This window comes from Mirounga leonina, unplaced genomic scaffold, assembly GCF_011800145.1.
Source record: "Mirounga leonina isolate KUSES-001 unplaced genomic scaffold, KU_Mleo_1.0 Mir_128, whole genome shotgun sequence".
NCBI classification, from domain to species: domain Eukaryota; kingdom Metazoa; phylum Chordata; class Mammalia; order Carnivora; family Phocidae; genus Mirounga; species Mirounga leonina.
In genome coordinates, this window is record NW_023270320.1 from 5,496,159 (window position 1) to 5,512,003 (window position 15,845).

The 15,845-nt window shown below is 38.2% G+C and overlaps 1 protein-coding gene across 1 annotated transcript in view; it reads right to left on the reverse strand.

The window, feature by feature from the left end:
* Positions 1 to 15,845, reverse strand: part of LOC118009944 (disintegrin and metalloproteinase domain-containing protein 32-like) — a 196,519-nt gene that overhangs the window by 152,180 nt on the left and 28,494 nt on the right. The window contains exons 5-6 of the mRNA XM_035003988.1: positions 8,548 to 8,624; positions 7,085 to 7,262 (exon numbers count right to left, since the gene is read on the reverse strand). Of these exons, the coding sequence (XP_034859879.1) occupies positions 7,085 to 7,262; positions 8,548 to 8,624 (255 nt within the window). The remainder of the gene's footprint in view (positions 1 to 7,084; positions 7,263 to 8,547; positions 8,625 to 15,845) is intronic.

Consider the following 15,845-nt stretch of genomic DNA (forward strand, 5'->3'; position numbering starts at 1 on the left):
TGTTGGTGGGAATGGAAGCTGGTGCAGCCACTCTGGCAAACAGTATGGAGGTTCCTCAAAAAGTTGAAAATAGAGCTACCCTATGTCCCAGCAATTTCACTACTGGGTATTTACCTCAAAGATACAAATGTAGGGATCCGAAGGGGTACATGTACCCCGATGTTTATAGCAGCAAGGTCCACAATAGCCAAACTGTGGAAAGAGCCAAGATGTCCATCAACAGATGAATGGATAAAGAAGATGTGGTATAGATATACAATGGAATATTATGCAGCCATCAAAAGGAATGAGATCTTGTCATTTGCAAAAACGTGGTTGGAACTGGAGGGTATTATGCTGAGCGAAATAAGTCAATCAGAGAAAGACATGTATCATATGAACTCACGGATATGAGGGATTCTTTTTTTTTTTTATTCTTATGTTAATCCCCATACATTACATCATTAGTTTTAGATGAAGTGTTCCATGATTCATTGTTTGTGCATAACACCCAGTGCTCCATGCAGAATGTGCCCTCCTCAATACCCACCACCAGGCTAACCCATCCTCCCACCTCCCTCCCCTCTAGAACCCTCAGTTTGTTTTTCAGAGTCCATCGTCTCTCATGGTTCGTCTACCCCTCCTATTTCCCCCGCTTCATTCTTCCCCTCCCGCTACCTTCTTCTTCTTTTTTTTTCTTAACATATATTGCATTATTTGTTTCAGAGGTACAGATCTGAGATTCAACAGTCTTGCACAATTCACAGCGCTTACCAGAGCACATACCCTCCCCAGTGTCTATCACCCAGTCACCCCATCCCCCCACTCCAGCAACCCTGTTTGTTTCCTGCAATTAAGAATTCCTCATATCAGATGAACTCACGGATATGAGGGATTCTTAATCTCAGGAAACAAACTGAGGGTTCCTGGAGGGTGGGGTGGGAGGGATGGGGTGGTTGGGTGATAGACATTGGGGAGGGTATGTGCTATGGTGAGCGCTGTGAATTGTGGAAGACTGTTGAATCACAGATCTGTAACTCTGACACAAATAATACAATAAATGTTAAAAAAAAAAAAAAGAAGAAGATAGTAGGAGGGGAAGAATGAAGGGGGGGAATCGGAGTGGGAGTCGAACCATGAGAGATGATGAACCTGAAAAACAAACTGAGGGTTCTAGAGGGTAGGGGTTGGGAGGATGGGTTAGCCTGGTGATGGGTATTAAAGAGGGCATGTTCTGCCTGGAGCACTGGGTATTATACACAAACAATGAATCATGGAACACTGCATCAAAAACTAATGATGTAATGCATGGTGATTAACAAAACAATAAAAAAATTTTAAAAAAGAATGCATAAGATCAATACTCAGCAAATTCCAAGTTTATAATACACTATTGTTAACTACCATCATATTACTATATATTTAATCTCCAAAAGTTACTTATCTTGCATAACTGAAGCTTTGTACCATTTGACCAACATTTCCCCATTTATCCTTGTCCTCAGCTCCTGCAACTACCATTTGCCTCTTTGCTTCTAGGAGTTTGACTATTTTAAGATTCTACATATAAGTGAAATCATGTAGCATCTGTCCTCTGTGTGGCTTATTTCACTTAGCATAACATCCTCCAGGTTCATCCATGCTGTCACAAATGGAAGATTTGCTTCTTTTTCAAGGCTGAATATTCCACTGATACTTACATATATATATATATATATGTTATACATATGTATAAGAGAACATATATATATATTATATATTCTCAAGATGGGAAATCGGAGGGGGAGACAAACCATGAGAGACTATGGACTCTGAGAAACATACTAAGGGTTCTACAGGGGAGGGTTGTGGGTGATTGGGTTAGCCTGGTGACAGGTATTAAAGAGGGCACGTATTGAATGGAGCACTGCATGTTATACGCAAACAATGAATCATGGAACACTACGTCAAAAACTAATGATGTAATGTATGGTGATTAACATAACAAAATAAAATTTTAAAAAACTAAAATAAAATGAAAAAAGATTTAATATATGGCTTTAAAAATCAGCAGGGTTTAATTCCAGGAGTGTTAGAGGGCTATAGGAAACTGAAATTATGCTTTTAAAGAGCCTGTGCACATATTGACTCACTCTGAGGCCCAGCACAGAGGCAGCTGTTTGAAAAGTACCTGGAATGTAGATGAAGATTTAGTGACTAATTTTAGGGCATATGTCAGAGGGATAGAGATTTGTAAAAACTTTCTCTGAGAACAGAAAAGGTGGTATGAGCTATTTTTCTCACCCTCCTTCTGCCTAGCTGGCCCAATACTGGTGGGTACCAGTTCTGACACTTTTCCATCTACCTTGTTAAGACTGCACGACCCATCCCAGGGTTCCCTTGAGGACTGGCTCTGTCTAACCCACCCACTCTGGCAGGCACTCCTTCCAAGGTGGTCCTGCTCTATCATACCCAACAGGCATACCTGGCCAGGACCAACAGCCCCCAAATTGGCTACCAACTTAACACACCTAGTAGGGGGCCTTGGCCAGGACAAGGACCTCCAAAGCAGCTCTTGCCTGATGGGATGGCAGGAAGCAGCCCTGCCCACCAGTACAACAGCAACAGTCGTGACTTGACTTGCACCAACCACAATAGGGGCTAGCCCTGCTCATGAAACCACCCACAGCAGTTGTGGCATAGTCACAAGAGAAGGGCACACACACCTCAAACATGGGACATCCCTGGAGTGCCTCATTTTGTTGATGAGGGAAAACTGTGCTCTGTGCCCCACAGGATACCTTCTACATAAGGCTACATCTTCAAAATAAGGAGCCATAGCTGATATACCTAATACACAGACAGAAACAGACAGTCAAGCAAAATGAGGAAACAGAGCAATATGTTCCAAATGAAACAAGACAAACCTTGAGAAAGAACTAAACAAAATGGAGATAAGCAATCTCTCTGACAGAGTTCAAAGTAATAGTCATAAATCTGATAACTGAACTTCGAGAAGATTGAAAGCACAAAGAACTTCAACAAAGAGATATAAAATACTTAAATAAAAAACAAGAGCTAAGAATACAACATCTGAATGAAAAATACACTAGAGAAAATCAACAGCAGAGTAGAGGATGCAGAAGAATAGATCAGTCATCCAGAAGACAGGTAATAGAAAGCACTCAAGCTGACCAGCAAAAAGAAAAAAGAGTTTTAAGAAGGAGAATAATTTAAGGGACCTCCAGGACAACATCAAGCATACTAACATTCCTTTTTTTTTAATTTTTTATTGTTATGTTAATCACCATACATTATATCATTAGTTTTTGATGTAGTGTTCCATGATTCATTGTTTGTGCATAACACCCAGTGCTCCATGCAGAATGTGCCCTCCTCAATACCCACCACCAGGTTAACCCATCCTCCCAGCCCCCTCCCCTCTAGAACCCTCAGTTTGTTTCTCAGAGTCCATCGTCTCTCATGGTTCATCTCCCCCTCAGACCTCCCCCTCTTCATTCTTCCCTTCCTGCTATCTTCTTCTTATTCTTCTTTTTTAACGTATATTGTATTATTTGTGTCAGAGGTACAGATCTGTGATCCAACAGCACATACCCTCCCCAATGTCTATCACCCAACCACCCCATCCCTCCCACCCCCCACCACTCCAGCAACCCTCAGTTTGTTTCCTGAGATTAAGAATCCCTCATATCCGTGAGGTCATATGATACATGTCTTTCTCTGATTGACTTACTTCACTCAGCATAACACCCTCCAGTTCCATCCACGTCATTGCAAATGGCAAGATCTCATTCCTTTTGATGGCTGCATAATATTCCATTGTATATCTATACCACATCTTCTTTATCCATTCATCTGTCGATGGACATCTTGGCTCTTTCCACAGTTTGGCTATTGTGGACATTGCAAGCATACTAACATTCTTATTATAGGGGTTCCAGATGTAGAAGAGAAAAGAAACAAGCAGAATATATATCTGAAGACATAATAGCTGAAAACGTCCCTTATCACGAAAGGAAACAGACATCCAAGTTCAGGAAGCACAGAGAGGACCAAACAAGATGAACCCAAAAAGATCTACAGCAAGATAATTATTAAAATGTCAAAAAATAAAGATAAAGAGAGAATTTTAAGAGCAGCAAGAGAGAAGTAACTAGTTACATACAGAGGAACACCCATAAACACATCAAATGATTTTTCAGCAGAAACTTTTAAGGCCAGGAGGGATTCTCATGATATATTCAAAGTGCTGAATGGAAAAAAAACCTACAAACAAGAATACTCTACCCAGCAGGGCTTTCATTAGAATTGAAGGAGAGATAAAACAGTTTCCCAGACAAAGGTTAAAGAAGTTCATCACACACACTAAACTAGTCCTAAAAGAAATGTCAAAGGGACTTATTTAAGTAAATAAGAAAAAGTCATATCTAGATGTAAGAAAATTTGAAAGTAAAATCTCACTGGTAAAAGTAAACATAGAGTGAAGGTAGTGGATCAAGCATTTATAAAGTTAGTATGAAGGTGAAAAGACAAAAGCAGTAAAATCAACTATATCTACAGTAATTAATTAAGCAAAAATAAAAGATGAAAATATGAAACCAAGTACACAGAACATGGAGGGGGAATAAAAATGTAGTGCTTTCAGAATGTATTCAAAATAAAGAGATCATCAACTTTAAAAAGATGGCTATAGGGGCACCTGGGGGCTCAGTTGATTAAGCAGCTGCCTTCAGCTCAGGTCACAATCCCAGGGTCCTGGGATCGAGCCCTGCATCAGGCTCTCTGTTCAGCAAGGAGCCTACTTCTCCCTCTCCCTCTGCTGCTCCACCTGCTTGTGCGCCCTCTCTCTCTCTCTGTCAAATAAATAAATAAAATGTTTAAAAAATAAAAATAAAAAGATGGCTATATACATAGGTTGTTGTGTATGAACCTCATGGTAATCACAAACCAAAAACCTATAATAGATACACAATAAAATAAGGACAAAAGAATCCATGTGTAACAGAAAAAAGTCATCAAATCACACAGGTAGGAGAGCAATCGAAGGAACAAAGAAGAACTAAAAAATCAACCAGAAAACAATTAACAAAATGTCAGTAAGTACACACCTACCAATAATAACCTTAAATTTAAGTGAACTAAATGCTTCAATCAAAAGGCACAGGATAAGGGAATGGATTATAAAAATAAGACCCAACTATGCTGCCCATAAAAGACTCATTGGAGGCCTAAAGATAGATATAGACTGAAAGTGAAAGGACGGAAAAATATATTCCATGCAGAAGAATGAAACTGAACCATTTTCTTAAAGCATATATAAAAGTAGACTCAAAATGGATGAAACACCTAAATGTGAGACAGGAATCCATCAAAATCCTAGAGTAGAACACAGGCAGCAACTTCTTAGGCCTCAGCCGCAGCAACTCCTCACTAGACATGTCTCCAAAGGCAAGAGAAGTAAAAGCAAAGATGAACTACTGGGATTTCATGAAGACAAAAAGCTTTTGCACAGCAAAAGAAACAGTAAACAAAGCTAAAAAGGCAACTTATGGAATGGGAGAAGATATTTTCAAATGTCTTATCAGATAAAGGGCTAGTATCCAAAATCTATAAAGAACTTATCAAACTCAACACCCAGAAACAAGAAATGGGCAGAAGACATGAACAGACATTTCTCCAAAGAAGACATACAAATGGCCAACAGACATATGAAACAATGCTCAACATCACTTGGCATCAGGGAAATACAAATCAAAACTACAATGAGATACCACCTCACACCAGTCAGAATGGCTAAAATGAACAAGTCAGGAAACAACAGATGTTGACGAGGATGCAGAGAATGGGAACCCTCTTACACTGTTGGTGGGAATGCAAATGGCTGCAGCCATTCCAGAAAACAGTACAGAGGTTCCTCAAAAAGTTAAAAATAGAGATACCCTATGACCCAGCAATTGCATCCAATGTATACAAACATAGTGATTTAAAGGGGCACATGCACCCCAATGTTTAAAGCAGCAATGTCCACAATAGCCGAACTATGGAAAGAGTCCAGATGTCCACTGACTGATGAATGGATAAAGAAGATGTGGTATATATATACAACGGAATACTACTCAGCCCTCAAAAAGAATGAAATCTTGCCATTTGCAATGACATGGATGGAACTAGAGGGTATTATGCTAAGTGAAATAAGTCAGAGAAAGACAAATTGATTTCACTCATATATGGAATTTAAGAAACAAAACAGATGAACATAGGGGAAGGAAGGAAAAACAAAATAAGATGAAAATAGAGAGGGAGGCAAACCATAAGAGACTCTTAAATGGAAACAAACTGAGGGTTGCTGAGGGGAGGTGTGTGGGGGGAAGGGGTAATTGGGTGATGGGCATTAAGGATGGCACTTGATGGAATGAGCACTGGGTGTTATATGCAACTGATGAATCACTAAATTCTACCCCAATAACTAATAAAAAAAAATCCCCCTGAATCAAAAGAAGATATGCTGAGCTTTTTTTTTTTTTTAAGATTTTTTTATTTATTTGACAGAGAGAGAGACAGCCAGAGAAGACACAAGCAGAGGGGAGCGGGAGAGGGAGAAGCAGGCTTCCCGCAGAGTGGGGAGCACCATGTGGAGCTCAATCCCAGGACCCTGGGATCATGACCTGAGCCAAAGACAGACACTTAACGACAGAGCCACACAGGTGCCCCTATGCTGAGCTTTAGATACAGAAAGAATAAAATTTGACTACAGCTGAAAAAAAATACTGGCATTTAAATAATTTCCAGGAATACAGACACAAAAGCAGGAATTTAGTTTCTTAAATTTACATTGAGTATACACTAGTTTTTAGAAAGTTTTAAGTATGTAACAAAATAAGAATTAGAATAAAAATTTATCATAAAAAAGTAGATGATCAATTGATGCAAGGAGAAGGCCATATATGGTTCAAAGGAAATTGTAACATTAAGAAAAGATGAGGATGTTCTGAAGGAAAGAATATTTGCTACAGTTATACAACATGTTCATATAATTTTCTTATACATAAATTAAGTAAGGACAATAATTGCCCTGAAAATGGTAATAAAACATACACAAACTCACCTTTTCACTTATAAAAATGTTATAGTCCACTGGGTTTTGTTCTATGCCTTGGTTATCTTCAGTAAGATCTTCAAGTTCACTGTTTCTACTCCTTAATTTATAAAGAAGATGTTGAAATTCAATTGCAGATTCCAGAGGCTCGATTCCATAAGAAATATTTTCAAATTGCAGTATTCCTCTGTAAAATTAAGAATAAAACTGTAAGTGCTTTTAATCAATTCTCTATTATAAAACTGACAGAATCCAAAAGAAGAAGGAGAAAGAGGATAAAGAACATTGAATATACACTAGTTTTTTGAGCTCAGTATTTTGACCCAAACTCTTTACATTATGGAAATAATTCTGAAGAGACAAAATATCTCCTGCAATCCACAAAATTCACTTTCAATTTGATTCTCTCTATAGATATAAAGGCAGCAGAAATTATGTAATCAGTTGCGAGGTATATAAGTATACAGCATTACAGTGATTGAGGAATTCCCTGTTCTCCAAGTCACTGACTTAATGAGAGCAAAAGTAAATAGAAATCTTAATGACTTTCTCTCTGGTTGGCACTGCTTTTGAAAAATGATCACATTGCCTATATAACAAAAGTATATGTAATAAGTAAAATTTTATTTATAAAAATAAAATTTAGCAGTAATTTTGAAAAAGCATTTATTAATCTTCTTTATGCACACAGTCTGAATAAGAAATTAAAAGCAAGATTTTAAAGATTAAACAACTTTTATAACTATTTTTCTCTGGCTCTGGCTCTGGTTCAAGTGGCTACTTCCCAAAAAACAAACTATAGAGTTCCATGTAACAAGCACCGAGGAACACTTATTTATTTGTTAAAATAAGGATCCTATACTACAAAAATGAGGATGAAGAATTTCCTCACAGGATGGAAAATTCTAGGCACTAAGGAAGTAACCCTACAATTGTTATCATTTAAGACATTGATATTATTAGAAAAATATGAGTACTATATTAATAATTATTTGTTTATATAGAATTTGCCTCCGCTCCCTGAAGGTGATTTTCCTTGAGAAAAAGTACGCCTTGTTTATTTTTATTTATCTTTATAACTCCAAACACTAGGCCAGTAGGTGACACATGGTAGGTACCAAACATATCCATTTGCTGAAAAAATAAGCTATCCTAAACAGTTCCTCCAACTTGCTGTAGTCATTTACATTCAGTTGTCATTTCTGTAGCTAAAAAAAAACAAAAAACAAAAAAACAAGATATAGAGCAAGGAGACTAGGAAATCTAAACCTTCAAGGAGGTTAGAAATGTCTCTGGCCAGCAAGGAAGTGAGGAGATACAAGAGAAGAAAAATGTTCAGAGGAGGATATCATTGCATTATCTCACATGGGAATCCTCTTCCAGCCCCAAACTTAATATAAAAATGAGAAATTCACTGCAGCCAAATATCATTAACTACAATGTTCACATATCAGTGACAGAAAATAAATAACCTCAATCCAGAGCACGTGCTGAGTGTGACAACAGAGTTCGGATGTCCTTCAATATGCCCCTGGTAGTAGCACTGAGCCTAGGAACGAAAAAAAGTGAAGTCGTTATTTAGGATTGACAAACTTTCTAATGATTTCTTATTTTTATACTTGTTAGAACTTTCCAAATATTTTCACAGGCCACATGGTTTATATATCAGTATGGATAAAGTGACATTCAGGAAAAGTTTCCCTATATTTGTCACTTTTACTATATTAACTACTCTTCTGATTAATATTTGGAATTATTATTTTATACTCTGCTTCAAAGTGTTATCTCATATTTTTGGTTAAATTGCTTTCTAATATATAAATTTAGTTCATCAATTGAAAGACAAAGATTATGAATCTGGGTTTCAGAGAAAATCTCATATTCTACTAAAAAAATCTAAAATTTAAGGACACAGGAAGATTAAAGAACTAGAAAACGATACACCATATCAACACAAACCAAAAGGATGTTTCTGAAACTATACTAATACAAGAAATGAAGACTTTAAGGCAAGAAGCATTACCAAGTGATAAAGAGGGACATTTCATAATGAAAAGAGTTTCAGCTGATCAGGAAGATATAAATATTCCAAATTTGTATTCACTTACTAGATAGCTTCAAAATATATAAGCTCAAAATTTAAAAAATAATAAAAATTGAGAAATGCATAATCATAGTAAAAGATACATTTCTGTCTGATAAATCAAGCATTCAGAATCTACAGAAGATCTGAACAGCATGTTAGCAACCTAATATAGGCAGAATAAAAACTGTAGAATGTACTTTCTTTTTAAAAAACATGGAATATTTACAAAAATGAAACCATATTCTGGGCCATGAAGCAAGACAAGAAATTTTAAAGAACTGAAATCATACAAAGTTTGGTCTCTAATCACAGTAGCTAGAGATATAGCAGACATCATCACAGGGAGAAGATTATGTAATTTCCAAGATTCAGTAGTGCTATAAATTTTGGTGGAAACCAATGTAAGATTTCTAATTAACACACTGCTTTATAATAGAACTAAGGGAAGGAAGAAGGAGCAAGAAAAGGAAACTGATAGCTCTAGCCAATAAAAGTGAAGGAACATGGTGTCCAAATTCAATCTTTCAACAAATTTCTGTTATGCTAACTATACGTCAGGCATTTTTCTAGGCACTGGGCATACATCAGGGAATAAAAAAGACTAAAATAAAAACCCTGCCTTCATAAAGTTTATTTTGCACTGGTGAAACAGAAAATAGATAAAATATATGGCACATCATATATTGATAACCACCATAAAGAAAAACAAAACAGATAAAGTAAGAGAGTACTAAGAGTAAGAGAGCAATTTAAAATGAGCAAGGTAGACAGTAACAGGAAATGAGGTCAGTCAGGTAAAGAGGACCAGATTGTATAAAGGCTGTAGGATATTGAAATGACGTTGGCTTTCACTTTGTGAACAACAGGAGGTCATACCATAGAGGGTTCTGAGCACAGAAACAACACAATGTGTCTAGGCTTTAATAGGATTGATCTGGTTGGTCATGTAAACTGACTAAAGGGATGGGCAAGGTATAGAAAAAAGGAAATTATTCATGAAGTTATAGCAGTAATCTAAGCATTTACTTGGAAAAGAATGTTATTAGGATACAGACAGAGGAAGAGGGTGGATCTGGCTATCTAATTTAAAGGGTAGGGTCAATAAGATTTATTGATAGATGGGATGGGGGTTAAAAAAGAAAAGGTTTAGGAGCAAGATGGTGGAGGAGTAGGAGACCTAAATTTCATCTAGTTCCAGGAATTCAGCTAGATAGGGATCAAACCATTCTGAACACCTATGAACTCAACAGGAGATCGAAGGAAAGAATAGCAGCAACTCTCTCAACAGAAAAGCCACGACTTTCTGGAAGGTAGGACGTGCGGAGAAGTGAATCCGAGGCGAGGGGGAGGCCTCCAACTGCCACTTCTGGCAAGTGATAGAGCAGCGGAGCACAAAATCGGAACTTTTAGAAGTTGGCTCTGCTGAAGGACGTCGCTCCAGTGGCTAGCAGGGGTGGAACTCTTGCTGGGACAGTGTGATCTCAGGACCCTCGGGGTCACAGAAAGACAGGGGGTGTCTGAGTGCAGCAGAGTCCCCAGGTATCTGAGCAGGGAAGCCGGCTGCAGAGACGGAGCCGAGGCGCGGGCTCTCAGCTCAGGGTTGCCATAAATCGTAATCCGGGGCACAGTTGGGCCACTGCTCCTCCAGCAGGGACCCAACAAGCAGCATACCCAGGGAGACTCCCCTTCCTCCCCCAGGAGGAGAGGCACGGGAGCGCACTGCAGGGATCTGCTGGGTTTGGAGACTCCACACCGAGTCGGGTGCCAGAGATAGAAAAGCCCCGTCACAGGCCAGGTGAGCAAGGACTGTGGCCAGAGACCAGGGAAACGGGAGTGATAGACTGCTTTTCTCTGGGGGCTCACTGAGGAGCAGGGCCCCAAGTTCTCCGATTCTCCGGGGCAGAGACTGGGAGGCCGCCATTTTCACTCTCGTCCTCCAAAGCTGTACTGAAAGCTTGCAGGGAACAAAAGCTCCAGAGAGCAAAGCCGACAGATTACTTAGCCCGCCCAGCCAAGGGCGGGGCAATTCTGCCTCCCGCAAAGACATTTGGGAACCACAGCAACAGGCCTCTCCTCCAGAGATCAGCAAGAACAGCCAGCCAAGACCAAGTTTACCCATCAATGAGAACAGCAGAACTCCAGCACTATGGGAATACTGCAGCACATAGAATTCATGGCTTTTTTACCATGATTCTTTAGTCTTTCAAAGTTAATTTTTTTAACTTCCTTTTTTTTTTTTTGAATTTTTCTTTTTCCCTTTTTCAACCAACAACTTATCAATCCCTTTTTTAAAAAATCTTTTTGATTTTTCATTTTTAGAGTCATATTCTATCCCTTCATAGTAGTTAACCTTATTTTTGGTATATATATAAGTTGTTCTCTCTTTAAAATTTTGAGATACAGTTTATTCTAACAAACCAAAATATACCCTAAATCTCTAGTGTATGGCTTTGTTCTAGTCTCCTGCCTGATCACATTCTCTCCCTTTTTTTTTTAATCCTCTTCTTTCTTTTTTCAACCAACTTCTTATCTTCTCATTTCCTTTTATAAAATCTTTTATACTTTTCATCTTTACAGTCATATTCCATCCCTTCATCGTATCAACCCTTATTTTTGTACATATATGTATTTCTTTCTTTAAAATTTTGGGAGGCACTTTCTTCTAACAGAACAAAATACGCCCAAAATATAGTATGTGGCATGGATCTATGCACCAGCCTCATCATATTTGATCATATTCTGTTTTTTGTTTGTTTGTTTCTATCTTTTTCTTTTTCTTTTTTCTTTCCATATCTTTTCCCCTGGTCTCAGGTCTCTTCTGATTTGTTTAGTGTATATTTTTCTGAGGACGTTGTTACCCTGTTAGCATTTTGTTCTCTCATTCATCTATCCTCCTCTGGACAAAATGACACTATGGAAAAAAAACACCTCAAAAAAAAAGACCAAGAGGCAGTACCAACTGCCAGGGACCTAATCAATACGGACATTAGTAAGATGTTGGAACTAGAGTTCAGAATGATGATTTTAAAGATACTAGTTGGGCTTGAAAAAAGCATGGAAGATATTAGAGAAACCCTTTCTGGAGAAATAAAGAAACTAAAATCTAACCAAGTCGAAATTAAAAAGTCTATTAATGAGCTGCAATCAAAAATGGAGGCTCTAACTGCTAGGATAAATGAGGCAGAAGAGAGAATCAGTGATATAGAAGACCAAATGATGGAAAATAAAGAAGCTGAGAAAAAGAGAGATAAACACCTACTGGATCACGAGGGCACAATTCGAGAGATAAGCAATACCATAAGACAAAACAATATTAGAGTAATTGAGATCCCAGAAGAAGAAGAAAGAGAGAGAGGGGCAGAAGGTATATTGGAGCAAATTATAGCAGAGAACTTCCCTAATCTGGGGAAGGAAACAGGCATCAAAATCCAGGAGGCACAGAGAACCCCTCTCAAAATCAATAAAAATAGGTCAATGCCCCAACATCTAATAGTAAAACTTCCAAGTCACAGAGACAAAGAGAAAATCCTGAAAGCAGCTCAGGACAAGAGATCTGTAACCTACAATGGTAGAAACATTAGATTGGCAACAGACCTATCCACAGAGACCTGGCAGGCCAGAAGGGACTGGCATGATATCTTCAGAGCACTAAATGAGAAAAATATGCAGCCAAGAATACTATATCCAGCAAGGCTGTCATTGAATATAGAAGGAGAGATAAAAAGCTTCCAGGACAAACAAAAACTAAAGGAATTTGCAAACACGAAACCAGCCCTACAAGAAATATTGAAAGGGGTCCTCTAAGCAAAGAGAGAGCCTAAGAGCAACATAGACTAGAAAGGAACACAGACAATATAAAGTAACAGTCACCTTACAGGCAATACAATGGCACTAAATTCATATTTTTCAATAGTTACCCTGAATGTAAATGGGCTAAATGCCCCAATCAAAAGACACAGGCTATCAGACTGAATAAAAAAACAAGACCCATCAATATGCTGTCTGCAAGAGACTCTTTTTTTTTTTATGTTAGGTTAATCACCATACATTACATCATTAGTTTTTGATGTAGTGTTCCATGATTCATTGTTGGCATATAACACCCACTCCTCCATGCAGAACGTGCCCTCTTTAATACCCATCACCAGGCTAACCCATCTTCCACCCCCCTCCCCTCTAGACCCCTCAGTTTGTTTTTCAGAGTCCACAAGAGACTCATTTTAGACCGAGAGACACCCGCAGATTGAAAGTGAGGGGGTGGAAAACCATTTACCATGCTAATGGACACCGAATGAAAGTTGGGGTGGCAATACTTACATCACACAAATTAGATTTTAAACCAAAGATTATAATAAGAGATGAGGAAGGACACTATATCCTACTTAAAGGGTCTATCCAACAAGAAGATCTAACAATTGTAAATATCTATGCCCCTAACATGGGAACAGCCAATTATATAAGCCAATTAATAACAAAAGCAAAGAAACACATCGACAACAATACAATAATACTGGGGGACTTTAACACCCGCCTCACTGAAATTGACATATCATCCAATCAAAAGATCAACAAGGAAATAAAGACTTTAAATGACACACTGGACCAAATGGACTTCACAGACATATTCAGAACATTCCATCCCAAAGCAACAGAATACACATTCTTCTCTAGTGCCCATGGAACATTCTCCAGAATAGATCATATCCTAGGTCACAAATCAGGTCTCAACTGGTACCAAAAGATTGGGATCATTCCCTGCATATTTTCAGACAACAAAGCTTTGAAACTAGAACTCAATCACAAGAGGAAAGTCGGAAAGAGCTCAAATACATGGAGGCTAAAGAGCATCCTACTAAAGAATGAACGGGTCAACCAGGAAATTAAAGAAGAATTAAAAAACTTCATGGAAACCAATGAAAATGAAAACACAACTGTTCAAAATCTTTGGGATGCAGGAAAGGCAGTCCTAAGAGGAAAGTATATAGCAACACAAGCCTTTCTCAAGAAACAAGAAAGGTCTCAAATACACAACCTAACCCTACACCTAAAGGAGCTGGAGAAAGAACAGCAAATAAAGCCTAAACCCAGCAGGAGAACAGAAATTATAAAGATCAGAGCAGAAATCAATGAAATAGAAACCAAAAGAACAGTAGAACAGATCAACAAAACTAGGAGCTGGTTCTTTGAAAGAATTAACAAGATTGATAAACCCCTGGCCACTTATCAAAAAGAAAAGAGAAATGACCCAAATCCACAAAATCATGAATGAAAGAAGAGAGATCACAACCAACACCAAAGAAATACAAGCAATTATAAGAACATATTATGAGCAACTCTATGCCAGCAAATTAGATAACCTGGAAGAAATGCATGCATTCCTAGAGATGTATCAAATACCAAAACTGAACCTGGAAGAAATAGAAAACCTGAACAGACGTATAGCCACTAAGGAAATGGAAGCAGTCATCAAAAATCTCCCAACGAACAAAAGCCCAGGGCCAGATGGCTTCCCAGGGGAAATCTACCAAACATTTCAAGAAGAATTAATACCCATTCTTCTGAAACTGTTCCAAAAAATAGAAATGGAAGGAAAAATTCCCAACTCGTTTTATGTGGCCACCATTACCTTGATCCCAAAACCAGACAAAGACCCCATCCAAAAGGAGAATTACAGACCAATATCCCTGATGAACATGGATGCAAAAATTCTCACCAAAACACTAGCCAATAGGATCCAACAGTACATTAAAAGGATTATTCACCACGACCAAGTGGGATTTATCCCTGGGCTGCAAGGTTGGTTCAACATCCGCAAATCAATCCACGTGATACAATACATTAACAAAAGAAAGAACAAGAACCATACAATCCTCTCCGTAGATGCAGAAAAAGCATTTGACAAAGCACAGCTTCCTTTCCTGATCAAAACTCTTCAGAGTATAGGGAAAGAGGGTACATACCTCAATATCATAAAAGCCATCTATGAAAAACCCACAGGGAATATCATTCTCAGTGGGGAAAAACTGAGAGCTTCCCCCCTAAGGTTAGGAATGCGGCAGGGATGTCCACTATCACCACTGCTATTCAACATAGTATTAGAAGTCCTAGCCACAGCAATCAGACAACAAAAAGAAAGAAAGGGCATCCAAATCACCAAAGAAGAAGTCAAACTCTCACTCTTTGCAGATATGATACTTTATGTGGGAAACCCAAAAGACTCCACCCCAAAACTGCTAGACTCATACAGGAATTCAGTAAAGTGGCAGGATAGAAAACCAATGCACAGAAATCAGTGGCATTCCTATACGCCAACAAGACAGAAGAAAGAGAAATTAAGGAGTCAATACCATTTACACTTGCACCCAATACCATAAGATACCTAGGAATGAATCTAACCAAAGAGGCAAAGGATCTGTACTCAGAAAACTATGAAATATTCATGAAAGAAATTGAGGAAGACACAAAGGAATGGAAAAACGTTCCATGCTCACTGATTGGAAGAACAAATATTGTGAAGATGTCAATGCTACCTAGAGCAATCTACACATTCAATGCAATCCCTATCAAAATACCATCCACTTTTTTCAAAGCAATGGAACAAATAATCCTAAAATTTGTATGGAACCAGAAAAGACCCCGAAGAGCCAGAGGAATGTTGAAAAAGAAAAGCAAAGTTGGCAGCAT